Raw genomic sequence first — 17431 nt, 5'->3', positions numbered from 1 at the left:
CCGGTCTTCGTCCTCATTTAGCCCCCACATGTGCATGACTGTGCATGACTGAGGTTTTCCCCCCTCGTCTTGGCTATGGTGTGAGTCTGTGCTGTTAATTAATGGGGTTCTGCCTTCGGAGAAGATGAGCCAGCCCTCAAGGAGGTGATTATGTAATTTGCTAGCAATTCATGTCCCTCCCGGCGTGACGCTGCGCGCTGACGTCACGGGGCTGTAATGGTGGTGTGCCTCGAGATTTTTTTCATGAAACAAGTGTGCCTTTGCCCAAAAAAGGTTGGGAAACACTGCCCTAATGAGCACTAATCATCATGAATGCACAGTAAGAAGGGCATCTGGAGTTATCCGTAGAACTACACTAGGCTCGGCAAAAAATTCCTTGGAAAAGGGAATGAGGAGACGGTCCATGTATTGGCGATAGGATCTAAATAATTACATTTTGTCATTCAATGCAGGTCCTTAACAAATACAGAATGCGGAGTAAGCCTTTGGGAGTATGCTTGATTATAGACTGCATTGGCAACGATACAAGTAAGTGCTAGGAAAAATTGAATTTCTTCTTTAACTGCTGGAGTCTGCAACTCGCATAATCTTTTAACAGCTTAGATTTGATGAGATGGGCTCAGGCTCCCAGTTTTTCTTTGCTTGTAAAACAACGGTGGCTGAAAGCTCAAGTTGATAATTAGGTATAGGGCCCTGAAGTAGTTGAAGTTCTCTACAAACCGTATCTTGTAGGTCTGTCACAAAAAAAGTCTTCCAGGAAGGGGAGGGGAGGCGGTCCCTAGATTAACAGATCACACAAAGTTTTAATTTCCCCTAGATTGTGTGATAGGTTTTAATAATAATAATAATAATAATAATAATAATAATAATAATAATAATAATAATAATAATTTATTATTTATACCTGCCCATCTGGCTGGGCTTCCCCAGCCACTCTGGGTGGCTTCCAACCAAATATTAAAATACAGTAATACATCAAACATTAAAAGCTTCCCTAAACAGGGCTGCCTTCAGATGTCTTCTAAAAGTCTGATAGTTGTTGTTCTCTTTGACATGTGGTGGGAGGGCGTTCCACAGGGTGGGCGCCACTACCCAGAAGGCCCTCTGCCTGGTTCCCTGTAATTTGGCTTCTCGCAGTGAGGGAACTGCCAGAAGGCCCTCCGCGCTGTAGTTCAGTGTCTGGGTAAAACGATGGGTATATCCTTCAGATATACTTTGCTAAGACTGTGTATATACACTATACCTTTAAAGCACATTCCCTGCTCCCTACAGAATTCTGGGTACTGTAGTTTAAGAATTGCTGGGGATGGTTACCCTGTGAGGAGTAAACTACAGGGCCCAGAATTCTTTGAGGCAAAGAATGTATTCTGAGTGTACTTTAAAGGTATAGCCTGTACGAAGTCTGAAAGTGCTGTTTCCCACTTACCACTACATTGTACAAACTAATCCCTTCCAATTTGTTGCCGTTTTATAATAAAACAAAGCAAAAGGGAAGCTTTTGATTCGGTAATGCCCAGTGTTATGTACTGAAGTTCTCACCCTGCGCCAGCAGGGGGATACTAGATAGCTTTCACTCAGGTCCACATATGCAAATAAGGGATTGAAAGTGACGTTCAGTGATTGGATAGTTAGAGAAAATGGTTACTGTTGCATTCTAGTGGAGCTCTATATAAGCAGGCTGGCTGAACCCTTCAGTTCAGTTCTGTTCTGGCCTGTGAATAAACAAGAGCTGTTTGAAGAATTGCTGTGTCGTCTGATATGTTCACCCACAACTTAACACTGGCGATGAGGATGGGATCGACGGACAACAGAGCACAGCCAGATGCAGCCACCCTCTGAGTGGAGCGGAATCACCGAGCTGAAACACCGAGCAAAATCACTGAACAGAACCAATTCAGAGCTGACTGTTATGGCTAGAGCACGGTGTTCCATCCATTGCCCTTCACGCCAGCATCGGAATCATGGCTTCACTTGTGCCTCTACCGCCGTTTGCGCCAGCCTCTGAATCATGGGACTCCTACCTCACTCGGTTCGACTGCTACCTCCAAGCCAACGAGCTGACGGAAGTATCACAGGAGCGTAAGCGAGGCCTATTCCTCAGCCTCTGTGGGCCTGATGTGTTCGAGATGGCCCGAGCATTGGTTGCGCCTGTAGCAGTCCAGGCAACACCATGGGACACGATTCAAGAGAAGCTCCGCAACCACTACGCGCCAAAGCCGTCCATGATTGCTGCCTGCCATGCATTCTACCACCGGAACCAGGCAGAGGGGGAGTCAATTAACAACTACACCGCCGCCCTCCGACAGGCTGCAATGCACTGCGAGTTCCGAGACTTAGACGATGCCCTGATGGATTGAATTGTCTGTGGGGTCCGGGACATCCATCTGCAACGGTGTCTCCTCGCCAAGCCAGACCTCACGCTGCAGAAGCCATTGAGGAGGCTGTGGCCTCAGAAGCTGCTGAGATCCGCAAGGCCAGCAGCCCGCGTCTTGCTAGGAAGCCAGTTCCAGTACATCATGAAGAGGCCAGCAGTGATGAGGGATCCTCCAGTGAAGACAATGACGTGCACCAAACAAAGTGGGAGCGCAGGAAGTTCCAACAGAAGTCCAAGGGCCAATTGGAATGTGCCGGCTGCGGAGGCAACCATTCCCATGCCAAGTGTCAATTAAGAGACGCCATCTGTCGGAAGTGTTCCAGAAGGGACCACATCGCTAAGGTCTGCCAATTGGCTCTGTCTGACACCCCCCCCTTCACCGAATCGCAAGTCCAAGTCTTCACTCCAGTCCGCCAAGGAAAGCTGTTTTGCTCTCACCAACTGCCACTGCCCATCTGGAACCACAATTGGCCAAACCAACTCGCCTACGCGACGCAAGCTGAACGTCACTGTGCTCATTGAAGGAGCTCCATGTGACATGGAGATCGACACCGGGTCTGCCCTGTCCATCGTGTCTTGGAGCACCATCAAAAGACTGGTACCCAGAGTGTCCAAAAGGCAACTCGACTCTCACCGCGTACACCTGAGAGACTACCAGGGAAACAACACTCCTGTGGTAGGCATTGGCCGGTTCCGGATCGCCTTCAAGGATTTTTCAGGCCTGCTCCGACTGGTGGTGGTCGAAGGTCAGCGGCCAAGCCTCCTAGGGCTAGACTGGTTTGATGCCCTCGGCCTGGAAGTCACCAGCGTCAACTGCATCTCTTAACGCAGAGACTGAGGGTCTGGTCAAAGACTTTGCTGAGGTTTTTAACGGCACTTTGGGTCAATATACAGGTACGCCCATCTCCTTTAGCCTTGATCCACAAGTCACCCCCATCAAGCTAAAGCCACACCGGGTTCCCTTTGCTCTCAAGGCTAAGGTGGACAAACAACTGGACAAGCTGATCACCCAAGGAGTTTTGGAGCCAGTTGACCATGCCAAGTGGGAAACCTCCATCGTCACGCCTGTTAAGCCGGACGGGTCGGTGAGAATCTGCGCCGACTACAAGTGCACGATCAACAAGGCACTTCAGCAGCATGCTTACCTGGTTCCTGTTGTCCAACACCTGCTGCATTCCCTGGGTGAGGGCAAGGTCTTCGCTAAGCTGGACCTTGCCCAAGCCTATCAACAACTGCCCGTTGATGATGCCACCGCTGAAGCCCAGACGATCGTCACCCACCGAAGGGCATTCTGTTGCCGCCGTTTGCAGTTCGGGGTGAGTGTGGCTCCTGGCATCTTCCAAGCCTTATGGAGCGTCTCCTGCAAGGGCTTCCGGGCATGGTGCCGTATTTCAACGATGTCTTGGTGTCCGCAGATTCACACCAGCAGCTCTTCGAGCGCCTCCGTGCCGTGCTGACCAGGTTCCAGGAGGCCGGGCTCAAGGTAAAGAGGGAGAAGTGCCAGATCGCCGTTCCACAGGTGGAGTTCCTGGGCTATCTTGTCGACGCCTCCGGCCTTCACCTGACGACATCCAAGATCCACGCTATCCAGCAGGCCCCCATCCCAAAGAACAAGACGGAGTAGCAGGCGTTCCTGGGACTGCTGAACTTTTATAACATTTTCCCTCCCTCACAAAGCCACGGTGGCTGAGCCTCTTCACCTACTCCTCAGCACGAAGACACCTTGGTCCTGGGGTCATCGGGAGACGGCCGCCTTCAATGCAGTCAAGGCTCTCCTTTCATCGGACAGTGTGCTGGTACAGTACAGTGAAGCCAGGCCGCTGGTCCTTGCCTACGACACCTCACCTTTTGGCATTGGCACTGTTCTTAGTCACCGTTTTCCAGACGGAAGAGAAGCACCGCTTGCCTACTTTTCCAGGACGCTATCTCTAACTGAATGGAATTGCAGCCAGCTCGACAAGGAGGCACTGGCACTTGTGGCTGGAGTGAAGAGGTTCCATGAATACCTCTACGGCAAGACTTTCCACCTCATCACCGACCTGGGCCTCCTCGCCAGTGATCGACCAACTCCACTGGTCCTCTCGCCGTGCATGCTGCGATGGACTGTTTCCCTGGCTGCCTACCACTACCGGCTCGTCCATCGCCCGGGGAAATCGATGGGCCATGCCGACGCCCTCAGCCCTTGCCCTCTTCCAGCGTTTGTGGAAGACCTGGCTCCTGCTTCATCGCTCCTCCTGATTGAGGATCTTCCGGCAGTGCCTGTATCGGCTGCCACTGTGGCCTCCGCATCTGCCCAGGATCGCACCATCAGCCGTGTGCTCAACTGGGTGTGGAGGGGGTGGCCACAAGGGCCTTTTGCATCGGAGTTCCAGCCGTTCACAACCAGACAACACAAACTTTCGGCTCATCGCGGCTGTCTGCTGTGGGGGACCGTGTCGTGATTCCCCAAAGACTCCGTCAATGCGTCCTTGAGGCTCTGCACGTTGGCCACCTGGGAATCGTCAAAATGAAGGCGTTGGCTCGGTGTTACGTCTGGTGGCCTAACATGGACGATGTCATCACTGCCTGGGTTTCTGCCTGTCAAGCGTGCCAAGAATCTAGGCCTGCACCACCGGCAGCTAAGGGACGCACCTGGGAGACGCCAAAGACACCCTGGTCGAGGGTGCACATCGATCTGGCTGGCCCCTTTCACGGCCGGATCTTTATCGTAGTGGTGGACGCCTATTCCAAATGGCTGGAGGTGGCCCTGGTGCCCTCCACCACTACCGAGGCCGTCATCCGGGTGCTGCGAGGCCTGTTTGCGACACATGGGTGTCCTAATGTCCTCGTCTCCGACAATGGACCGCAGTTCACCTCATGCACTTTTGAGCGGTATCTTTTGGGACTGGGCATTCGCCATGCCCTAACGGCACCATTTCATCCATCCAGCAACGGGCAAGCGGAGAGAATGGTGCGCTCGGCAAAAGAGGCACTGACACGCCCGGACCGGGGAGACTGGCACGAGCGGGTCACTGAATACTTGTTCATGCAACACATCACCCCTCATGCGGCCACAGGGCGGAGTCCTGCCGAACTGCTTATGGGTTGCCGCCTCAGATCTCCACTCGACTGGCTGTACCCGGACTTTGCCATGGCCGAACGCCCGGGCTGTGCCAACGCGCTACGGTCCTTTGTTCCAGGAAACCAGATCTTTGCCTGGAACTTTGTGGGGGACATTCCTTGGGTGCCAGCCACAGTAGTGGGAGTCACTGGACCTTGCTCGTACCAGGTGGCACTCGAAAACGGACGTTTGTGGCGCTGGCACATAGACCAGCTTAGGCACAGGGTTGGGGCTTGGACACTACCGCAGTGCCCCCAACTGCGCTCGTGGATCCAGAACAGATACTTACAGATGGCGAGGCTCCACCTACACCTCTCTCACAAACTGCAGGCATGGAGCTGAACCAAGCCACTTCAGAGGGTCTGCCGGACTTCCCACAGACTCAGACCACTGCCATGCCTGACATTCCGCCAACTCCACTTGTGGATCTTCCACCCACAGCAGCGGATCCAGGGGACTTGGTTTCAACGCCACCGAGGGTCGTGCCACAGCCTAAGCAAGAATTGGGCGGCCCCCCCGGACCTGGGTACTGGTCCCCCGCGGTCTGGCAGAGTTTCCAAGCGCCCAACTTATTTAAAGGACTATGTTGTTGGACATGTAATACTGTTGGTCTAATGGTAGTAGGTGAAATGTAACCGATATGCTTTTGTGCCTAATTGAACCATTACGTGTAGTACTGTATATACGATTGTAACTAATGCCTTATTTCGGTGGGGAGGGGTGTTATGTATTAAAGTTCTCACCCTGGGCCAGCAGGGGGATACTGTAGATAGTTTTCACTTAGGTCCACATATGCAAATAAGGGATTGAAAGTGACATTCAGAGATTGGATAGGTACAGAAAGTGGTTACTGTTGCATTCTAGTGGAGCTCTATATAAGCAGGCCGGCTGAACCCTTCAGTTCAGTTCTGTCCTGGCCTGTGAATAAACAAGAGCTGTTTGAAGAATCGCTGTGTCGTCTGATATGTTCACCCACAACTTAACACCCAGAACAATCCAAATAAGACAATATGGATGCTATGTGTTTAAAAAGAAATGGAAAAAGTACAGTCAAGATAGCATGCAGTTGGGGAGGCATAATCAAAAGCATAATCTATAGTTTCCTGCAACGCTCATACCACTCAGTAGTAAAAGGGCAGTCAGGGGTGGGGAAACTTATGTTTTATAAGCATTTTCTTTCCTGTTTGTTGTGTGGAAATTTTGCCTGGATACGGCCTTGCATGTATCACTTTGTGTTTCCTTTTTGCCTTGAACCCCACATCCACTTTTGATCGGAGAAGGAAAATTTGCGCTTTTCCCTCCACATCCTTCCGACTTCAAGGGCTAGTCCCGGTCTATATTTTCAGCACAATGAGATGGTAGCCAGCACAGCACAGCACAGCGGTTAACATATTAGACCAAAAGATAGGGCATCCAGATCCTCAGACAACCCCCTACCATGAAGACCCCCTGTGTGACAACGAGCCAATCTGCTCATCTAATCCATTATTTCATAGGGTGGCTGTGCAAATAAAATTGGCTAGGGAGAAAAAGCCTGAAATCCCGCTATGAGCTGCTTGGGAAAAGTTAGGATGTAGCTGTGAGAAAACCAAATGAATAAAAATGCTGCAGTGGTTTTGTTGCTTGTTGTTGTTTAGTCGTGTCCGACTCTTTGTGACCCCATGGACCAGAGCACGCCAGGCACTCCTGTCTTCCACTGCCTCCCGCAGTTTGGTCAAATTCATGTTTGTGGCTTCGAGAACACTGTCCAACCATCTCGTCCTCTGTTGTCCCCTTCTCCTTGTGCCCTCCATCTTTCCCAACATCAGGGTCTTTTCCAGGGAGTCTTCTCTTCTCATGAGGTGGCCAAAGTATTGGAGCCTCAGCTTCACGATCTGTCCTTCCAGTGAGCACTCAGGGCTGATTTCCTTCAGAATGGAGAGGTTTGATCTTCTTGCAGTCCATGGGACTCTCAAGTCTCATTTCAGATTGCATGGGGCGGCTTCATTTTTAATTTTCTCCTATTCAACAAAATCTCCTTGCCAATAAACAGCAGGAACAAGCTAGCAATTGTAAGATTCTCGCTTGGCCCACTCCCTAATGTGCTATTTCTCTGCCCACTGGGATTTTGGTTTTGGTTTTTTAATCTATAAGGAGGTTCAGAAGTGGTATCTCCCTCCTCATTCTTAATGCATGTGCGTAGGCCAGACAAGATCCTTTATCTGATCATTGCTGAAATCTGCAAGGTGCTGAATGGGCTTCTGGGATCTGACCAGAGCTTGGCTTGGTGCCAATTCTTTGCAGAATCTGCCTTCCCTTCTCTGAAAGATTGTAGATTTCCTATTGTGGAAGTCATCAGCCGGAATCGAGCTCAAAGTGGTGGGGAATGAGAAAAATTGTGAAATCAGATCTGCTTACAAACCTGGATGGGAAACTCATCTTAGATAAGTTTACCTGAACTCTCTGAATGGGATCAATTGCTCCTTCACACCTCTAATCCCCCTCTTCTGTACTCACAATTGGGTCCATTAATGAATTTTGGAGTGGATCTAACCAGGCCTAGGAATACATTCTCGTGAGAAAAAGCAGAGGTGCCTAATTGATGCTTGCAAAACAGTATTCCGCTTTAGTTTTATAGTTAGAATGTAATCTATCCTCATTATAAAACTATTGTCTATTCTGTCCATAACCGTCTTTTTCTACAAGCTTTAAAGCATTTTTGTGTGTTGCTTCCCCCCACTCCATGAAACTGCACAAAAATATATTTTTTTGTTTCCTTTGGATTTTTTTTTATGTGATTGCAACATTTTTTAAAAGGGGTGCCCAGTCCAACCCTTACATGCCCCTGCTTCACCTCCAGCCTTTATTTGTTTTTTGGAAAAATTCCCCACGCGTCTCTTACATAAGCAAAAATAAAAATCTCTTGAGGGCTTGATACATGCTACTGGAACACACAAGTGGCTAAAAATAGCACAAATGAGTGCAGTCAAGGCCGTTTTTTGCCTTTGGGGGGGGGATGAGAACAGAGGAAGAAAAGGAACAGTAACCTTTTCTCTTCTATTTCTCATCAGCAACCATCTCGGGAGACGAGGCAGTTTTATGCACAGCTTAACACGTCTCGCCAAAATTAAATGTATGCAGGTTAATTATTGTAAGGATGTGGTAGAACTACAGCCAAGATCTCTGTATCTGGATAGGTGGGAGAAAACTCGAATTATCGGGCAAGAAGGTACAGTGGTACCTCAGGTTAAATACTTAATTCGTTTGGGGAATTTCCCCAATGTTTGGGGATCTCCCTGACCACCACCCCTGCAAAAAAAAAAAATCATGTTGGGTTGGGGATTTTTTGTGCGAAGGTTGCCTGTTTTTTAATATTTATATTCCCTGTTTAGGTAAGTTTTTAATATTTAACGCTGTACTGTTTTCAACACTCGATTGGAAGCCGCCCAGAGTGGCTGGGGAAACTCAGCCAGACGGGCGGGGTATAAATAATAAATTATTATTAATAATTATTATTATATTGGAGGAAGTTTCTACGCCCGTCTTGCTTCCTGCTGATAATCCTCTGGGGTAAAATTGTTCCGTGGAAATTTTCATGAATCAGAGAGAGGTATAAAGATGCAATCCTGCCCTCTGATGGCTAGACTGTATATTAGTGTTTATGAAGGACTGAATCGAATCACTTCCTCTGAGCATGCTCAGTAGTTGTAGAACGGTGGCTGTTTGCTTGCTGAGTGAAAAAGAAGAAGAAAATGGAAGAGGGTAGTGGAATGAATGATTTCCTGGTGTGGGAGGGCATGGTTGATGGAATCCCTGAACTCACGGCTCAGGGCTTTAAAGGTAAATATCAGCACCTTAAATTGAGCCTGGAAATATATAGGCAGCCTGTGTGGTTAATGTAAAGTCTCAATAACATGCTCAGATCTTTGAGCATTCAGCAGTGTTCTGGCAGCCCTGTGCTGTATCAATTGCTGTTTCCAAACCGCCTTCAAAGGCTACCTGACGTAGAAAGTGTTGCCGTAATCCCACCTGGATGCAGGTAAGCCAGGTGTGGGGAATCTTGGTCCCATCCGGCAGCGCGGTCAGGGATGGAGTTGGGACTCTACCAACATCCAGAGGGCTGCAAGTTCTGCATCCCTACCTGCTCGCTCGCCAGAATGGTGCATGCTCTAGTTATCTCTCGCTTGGATTACTGCAATGCGCTCTATGTGGGGCTACCTTTGAAGGTGACCCAGAAACTACAACTAATCCAGAATGCGGCAGCTAGACTGGTGACTGGGAGTGGCCGCTGGAACCACATAACACCGGTTCTGAGAGATCTGCATTGGCTCCCAGTACGTTTCCGAGCACAATTCAAAGTGTTGGTGCTGACTTGTAAAGCCCTAAACGGCCTCGGTCCTGTATACCTGAAGGAGCATCTCCACCTCCATCATTCTGCTCGGACACTGAGGTCCAGCACCGAGGGCCTTCTGGCGGTTCCCTCACTGTGAGAAGCCAAGTTACATGGAACCAGGCAGAGGACCTTCTCGGTAGTGGCACCCGCCCTGTGGAACGCCCTCCCACCAGATGTCAAAGAGAACAACAGTTACCAAACTTTTAGAAGACATCTGAAGGCAGCTCTGTTTAGGGAAGCTTTTAATTTTTAATACGTTATTGTATTTTAGTGTTTTGTTGGAAGCTGCCCAGAGTGGCTGGGGAAATCCAGCCAGATGGGCGGGGTACAAATAATAATAATAATAATTAATAATAATTAATAATAATTAATAATAATTAATATTAATATTAATAATAATAATAATAATAATAATAATAATAATAATAAGTGGCAGATTGAAGTGCTTGCTTGGCAATGTATCTATGGAATTCTGTTTAGAATAAAATCTTAAATGTTCTCACTCTCTTGTGCTTTGTATTGCCTCTGAATCTCATTTTAAAAGAACCACCTTGCATTTGGCAAGACCCTTCCATAATTTCTTTTTTCCGGGCACTTTTCTTTCTCCAGGTATGCTGACAGAAGCCTTCAGAGCCCTGTCCTTTGAAGTCCGCTGTTCCATGTTCCCGAGTGTGGACTCCTTGGTGCGCGAGCTGTTCGAAGTCGCGAGGCTGAAGCAGCACAAGGACTACGACTGCTTCGTTTGCGTCCTCGTTAGTCGAGGAAACGAACAAGGCATCTTCTGCACAGACCAGGGCGCTCCTGCGTTCTCCCTGGAGAGGTTGAAGAATTTCTTTACCGGCGATGCGTGTGTTTATCTCTCGGGGAAACCCAAGCTGTTCTTCGTCCAGAACTATGTTGAGCGCGGAAGCAGGCAGGAAAATACCAGCTTAATAGAGACAGACGGAGATCTGTGTACCATCCCGCAAGGAGCAGACATTCTGTGGAGCCAATGTATGCTGGATGCATCACACTTGGAGAGATCGCAGAGTACATCCTCTTACTACCTGTCTGCTCTAGCTGACCTTCTGACTGAGCCACACAAAAGGTAGAAAGTTAGAGGGGGGAGGGAGAAGGCTTTTTCCTCAACGTGAACAACAGCAAAGCACCATATTTTTCGCTCTATAAGACCCACCCGACCACAAGACGCACCTAGTTTTTAGAGGAGGAAAACAAGAAGAAAAAAAATTCTGAATCAAATGTTGTACTAAACTATTTAATAAACAACCGAAGGGTTTCATCAGGATACCCTGGACCTTGAAGATACCGTGGTGCCCCGCAAGATGAATGCCTCGCAAGACGGAAAACTCGCTAGACGAAAGAGTTTTCCGTTTTGGAGGTGCTTCGCAAAACGAATCTCCTATGGGCTTGCTTCGCAAGACGAAAATGTCTTGCGAGTTCCTGCGGGTTTTTTTTCCTTTCCCCCCCTTTTTCTAAGCCGCTAAGCTGCTTATCAGCTGATCCGATAAGCCGCTAAAAGCCGCCAATAGCGCTAATCCGCTAATCCGTCGATGGGCTTGCTTCGCAAGACGAAAATACCGCTAGACGAAGAGAATCACGGAACGGATTTTTTTCGTCTTGCGAGGCACCACTGTACCACCCCCCCACCCCACACACATCTAAGGAAGATGCTAGGTAGGAGATCAGGACAGACAGAAGGAAGAACTTTGCACAATGTATGGTTAAAAGACAGAACTTGCTACAAGACCGAGCGACAGCTCCTAGCTTGGGTGACATCAAAAGGGGATTAGACAAGGAGCGCTGTGCAGCTCTCCCTCTTGCTGTTCTGGCTTCTGGGATAGCTGTGCAGCCTGCATTCGCTCCATAAGACGCACACACATTTCCCCTTACTTTTTAGGAGGGGAAAAGTGTGTCTTATAGAGCGAAAAATACGACAATTCCACTTTTTCCTATGGGTGGTTCCTGTGTTGCATTTTTGTATGAGCGCAGAAAATGGACGGAAATATGGGAATGGTTGCAGAACTTAACCCTCTGAGGAACTGCTTTCACTATCTATCATCGATCTATCTATCTATATATATAACTTTATTTAGTTCTTCAGATTTTAGAAATTTACAATTGATTATCCAACAACCAACATAAAAAGAGATTTTCAAAGTATCTCCTGAATTTCCCTCCTCCCCTTTGTGGGTCCTTGTATTAACTTTGTCCTCCTGTGTCTTTTCTATTCATCCAAATCTTTTAAATTATTATTACTATTATTAATTTCATTGCTATACCGCCTTATATTTTTAAGAAAAATCTCAAAGCGGTTTACATCATATTAAACACCAGTAAAAACAATCCATAATCAAATATTTCTGAAGAAAGTCCAATATGAAGTATACAGTCAAAGCAACATAATGAACAGGAAATGAAAGGTTTCAAAATAAAACATTACAAAGGAGGTCAACTACAGAATACATATTTAAAACAAACAAAGTTAATGGGAAAAAAAGAATCTTAAACATTTTGAAAGAAAACATTGCTAAGTGAAGTCAAATATAAAATGCACATTTAAAACAGCATAGTGTATACCCAAAATTCAACACTGAACTACAAGTGTTATTCCAATCCTGCTAGTGGTTTTAATTGTTTACAATGGTTTTTAAGGTAAATTATGTATTTCCCCCATTCCTTATTAAAATTTTGCTCTTCCTGATTTCTGATTCTCCCGGTCATTTTTGCCCATTTGACATAGTCCAATCAACTTAATTTGCCATTCTTCTCTGTCTTCTTTCCATCTCTGGGCAAGTAACATCCGAGCAGCTGTTGTCGCATAGGCTGTTGTTGCATACATAAATAGTCTTTTCTGATCCGTTGGAATTTCGGCACCTAAGGAACTGCTTTCACTTAAAAAGCCAATGTTCTGGCCCAGGGGTTGGCAAACTTTTTCAGCGGGGGGCCGGTCCATTATCCCTTAGACCTTGTGGGGGGGGGGACTTTTTTTTAAAAAAAGAACCAATTCCTGTGCCCCACAAATAACCCAGAGATGCATTTTAAATAAAAGGACACATTCTGCTCATGTAAAAACACCAGGCAGGCCCCACAAATAACCCAGAGATGCATTTTAAATAAAAGGACACATTCTACTTATGTAAAAACACACTGATTCCTGGACCACCCGCGGGCTGGATTTAGAAGGCGATTGGGCCGGATCCAGCCCCCGAGCCTTAGTTTGCCTACCCATGTTCTAGCCATTACAAATAATAAATTATTATTATTCAAAGAGATAAACAACTACCTGACATTCAAAAGACATCTTAAGGGAAGTTTTTAATGTATGATATATTAGTGTATTTTTGGTCTTTGTGGAAGCCACCCAGAGTGGCTGGGGAAACCCAGCCAGATGGGCAGGGTACAAATAATAAATTATTATTATTCAAAGAGATAAATTATTATTATTATAGCACTGGAGAGAGGAACCAGGAGCATTGTAAAGGGGTGTCTAAAGGAGCTCTGAGCTCCCGCCTCTCTTCCTCATTTTTAAAAACAATCTCCTTTTCTTTCCTCCCCCCACCCCGCCTTTTTGCTTTGCTTATGGAGCATATTGCAAAGCACAGTGCAGGTGAGACCCCAGCTACCTGCCCACCATCTTAAATTGTGATACGCTCCACTATGTCCAGTTGCCAAAATATTATGGCAAAGTCAAGAGCTGTTCATCTGGAAATTAACTTATTTATTGCTCTATAAGACTCACTTTTTCCTCCTAAAAAGTAAGGGGAAATGTGTGTGTGTCTTATGGAGCAAATGAAGGCTACGCAGCTATCCCAGAAGCCAGAACAGCAAGAGGGATTGCTGCTTTCACTGCGCAGCGATCCCTCTTGCTGTTCTGGCTTCTGAGATTCAGAATTTTTTTTCTCTTGTTTTCCTCCTCCAAAAACTAGGTGCGTCTTGCGGTCTGGTGCGTCTTACAGAGCAAAATTTTTTTGCAGATTGCTATGTGGCTATTGACAACTGTCACTCTTTTCCTCCCCCTTCTTCCCTTACAGGAAGTTGCATCTGCTGGATATCCTGGTGGAGCTGAACAACAGAGTTTATTCGCGAAACAGGACTCACCCCATGGAACAGTATTTTGTCATGTTGAAGCATACCCTAAGGAAAAAGCTGTTCCTCTCTGACACCTAAATACGCCAAGCCTAACTCGCAGCAGGTGTGCCCTAGGAGATCTCCCTCTGAATGCCATCCATTGGTTCCCCCTGTAAGGTCAAGAACCACCAGCTATGGTAGGATTTTGTCCCTTCTTTGAGCCAGCAGGCTCCCAAAGTTCAGATAGATAGATGCTGGGTTAAAGGACAATATAATCTAACGCAACATAGAAGACTAATAGACCTCACTACTGATCACACCTCTTCATTTTTAAACTTCTTTCTCACAACCCTTTTGAGAGTTCGCTTCTGCCCTTTTTTCCACTTGGGGGTGGGTGCAAGGTCAATGGAAAGGAGAGGTGCAGGCCTTAGGCACCATAGATCTGTCTGAACTCACAGGTGGAGAGTCATGGGGCAGCGACAATAAACTGAGGATGTGGCTCAGTTGAGCCACGTAAATGGAAGGGAGCACTATTTCTTGGTCAAAAGAATCTGGTGTAAAGGCTACGGGGGGAAAGAAACTTGGCAGAACAAGGGCCTTGTTTTTGTGCTCTTTCTGTTGTTCTTGAAGATCTAAAAACAGGTGCTAGGGACTTCCATCAAACCCCAGCAAGCATGGCCAGTGGCCAAGGATTGGGTGTACAGCAACATCTGCAGGGCCAAAGTTCTGAAACCTACATGCTGGAATTGTGTGTGTGCAGAATTTTCGGCTTTTGGGCGATATTTAGCATCTTCCTTGCGTGTACCCCAAAATATCCCACATCTCTAGAACTTCAAAGTAACAAAACCAGCTTTCTACCAAGTACAGACAGCCCACAGCTCTGTCGTCGCATAGAACTGGGACGGCACTATTCTTACTGGGACTTCATCTCTTTGTGTTAATGGCTGATTAAATAAACTCTCACATGGGTGGTAAACTGCCCTTCATCTTTGTGTCCCCAGATTGTTGTTGGAACTACAACTCTCATTATCCCTGACCATTAGCTGGGCTGGCTGGGGATTATGGGAATTGTAGTCCCTTTTTTATTTAATTTTTTTGTAAAAAAAAAAAGGAGACTAAAAATTGAACATTCTGGTGGTGTGACAGGAAAATAGGAAGAGTTCTGTTTGTTCCTGGTCGGGGGAAGATTGATCTGCTATCCTTGATGGTGAATTGAATTGGAAGGTGTTTTCTGTTGTTGATTGTTGCTTGACTATTAATTAGAAGCAAGGTTTTGAGACTCGGACATGTACTATTAATATATTTATTTATATTGGTTATTTTGTTCAGATATGTGTATTTCACCTACACATTTGATTGTTGCTGTTTTTTAAAGATTCTTTTTGATCATTATTCCCTGTTAATTTGTTTCTGTTTGAAAAGTTCTTTCTAATGGCATCTAAAGAAGCCCAGTTTTTCTAAATGACTGCTTGAATGCTCTTTTACATGAATTTATTTAAGTTTATTTAATATGTGCATTCCACTTTTCTACTAAGATAACAATCAAATTGGTTTCTAATATTGTAGCTTTCAAAATGAATTTTAGTATAATTCAGTATCTTATCATTTATTTCTCTCTCTTTAAAGAAATGAGACTGTGCAATGTCGGAAATTGAGCAAAACCAATGATCAGGGTTTTTTGGTACTTTTTTCATCTCACACTTAAGCATGATCTTAGACTAAAACAGTACATGCCCTTACTTGGGAATAAGTTTTGCTGAACTCAGTAGAATTTGCTACTCAATAAGCATGGGCAGACTAGGGCTGAGAAGACTAGAACCTTTTAATTATTTTTAAATGGCTCTTACATTACCCATTGTTAATTTAGAAAACCTGTAGCCTTCCAGATGTTGCTGGTACTACAACTCCCATCATCCCTGAACGTAGACTGTGTTGGCTGGGGCTGATGGGAATTGAAGTCCCAACATCTGGGGGTCCACATCCTTGATATGAGAACGACTCCATTTATGAACAAAAGAGGCTCCAGGTGTACATCCTTTGCAGAGTTAGTGCCTTTTTCAGTCCCATTGATTTCAAGGGATTTAAGTATACCTTAATTCTGCATAACTTGGGCGGTGTCTTAATAACACATACTTGGGGGCAGGGGCTAAGCCCCATTGAATCCAGTGTTTTTGAGTAGGCTTTCTGTGACGTAGCACAAAACTGTTTGTGGATTAGTTGCCAAATGATGGTTCATGGGGGAACATGGCAAAGACCAAATGGGAAATGCAACTAGATATTAGGGGTGTGCAAATGTCATACTTTATTGTATTCCGCTTGTATGACTTCCTTGACTAAAGTTTGGGGATTTCTAATAGATATTTGTAGACATTCTAAAAATTATGCTCTGTTATGAGTGATACCCAGCTGGGAATATCTACCAGCCCATCAGACTTCTGCTGGTGCAATGGGACACACACGCCCCGCCCCAATTCCTAGATCCTTCATACATTCTCAAGATCTGCTCTGGAGGGTTGGAAAATCCTCTAGAGCAGTTTTGGGGGTGGTAGGTGCAGGGGGCTGGGGAGGAACAGGGAGTCAGTGTTGGCTATTCTCCTATAACCAATATTAAACTATTATATTTCAGGTATTATATTAGTATTTCAGATATTAAATTGAATCTTGTCTTAAGAGACTCATTGTTAAATAATAAACTGCTCTCTTAACATGCCTTAAAAGGCTAGAATTTTTCCTGTTTTGGTCACTTGACAGTACTTCAGTGTTACAGGATCTCTGAGGTGCCTCTTCTGGTAATAGGCTCGCTCCTTAATTTTTATGCAGAATTAGGTACAGTGGTGCCTCGCAAGACGAAATTAATTCGTTCCGCAAGTCTCTTCGTCTTGCGGTTTTTTCGTCTTGCGATGCACGGTTTCCCATAGGAATGCATTGAAAATCAATTAATGCGTTCCTAGGGAAACCGCCTTCAGACCAGGTCCGGGGACAGTCTGTCCCCGGACCTCTTCTGAAGGCTGGGGGGGGGACAAGGGCTTTTCTTCCCACCCCCAGCATTTTAAAAAACCCCGGGACAGCGGAGGACTTCTCCGCTGTCCGGGCGATCTTAAAATGCTGGCAGGCGGCATTTTAAAATCGCCCCGGACAGTGGAGGACTTCTCCGCTGTCCGGGGCGATTTAAAAGCCCCTGGGAAGGCAGGCAGGGGGGACAAAGACTTTTGCCCCCCGCCAGCCTTCAGAAGAGGTCCTGGACCTCTTCTGAAGGCGGGTGGGGGGGGCGAAAGTCTTTGCTCCCCCCCGCCTGCCTTCAAAAGGTGTCCCCGCGGCGGCGGGAGGTGTCCCCTGCCCCCCGCCCGGCTTCGGAGCACCGGGAGAAGCGATCTCCCCGCAGCCCCTTGCTTCAAAAGAGGTCCTGGGGCAGCGGGGAAGAAGCGCGTCGCTTCCCGCTGCCCCCGGACGTCTTTTGAAGCAAGGGGCTGCGGGGAGATAGCGATCTCGCCGCAGCCCCTTGCTGCAAAAGATGTCC

The 17431-nt window shown here is 46.7% G+C and overlaps 2 protein-coding genes across 5 annotated transcripts in view; both read left to right on the top strand.

The window, feature by feature from the left end:
* The window catches only part of CFLAR (CASP8 and FADD like apoptosis regulator), a 39535-nt gene extending 24229 nt beyond the window's left edge, over nt 1-15306 (top strand). For all 4 annotated transcript variants that reach the window (XM_081180864.1, XM_081180867.1, XM_081180866.1 and 1 more), the window contains 3 exons: nt 453-528; nt 10456-10933; nt 13878-15306. In XM_081180864.1, the coding sequence (XP_081036990.1) occupies nt 453-528; nt 10456-10933; nt 13878-14013 (690 nt within the window). In that variant the 3' untranslated portion in view covers nt 14014-15306. The remainder of the gene's footprint in view (nt 1-452; nt 529-10455; nt 10934-13877) is intronic.
* The window catches only part of LOC308579575 (caspase-8-like), a 32210-nt gene continuing 28788 nt past the window's right edge, over nt 14010-17431 (top strand). The window contains exon 1 of the mRNA XM_081180580.1: nt 14010-14111. The gene's annotated coding sequence lies outside the window, so the exon portion shown is untranslated. The remainder of the gene's footprint in view (nt 14112-17431) is intronic.

The sequence above is a fragment of the Podarcis bocagei genome (genome assembly GCF_964188305.1).
Source record: "Podarcis bocagei genome assembly, chromosome: 1".
Lineage (NCBI taxonomy): Eukaryota > Metazoa > Chordata > Lepidosauria > Squamata > Lacertidae > Podarcis > Podarcis bocagei.
The sequence above is the reverse complement of the archived record's forward strand: the minus strand, read 5'-3'. Positions and strand labels throughout refer to the sequence as shown.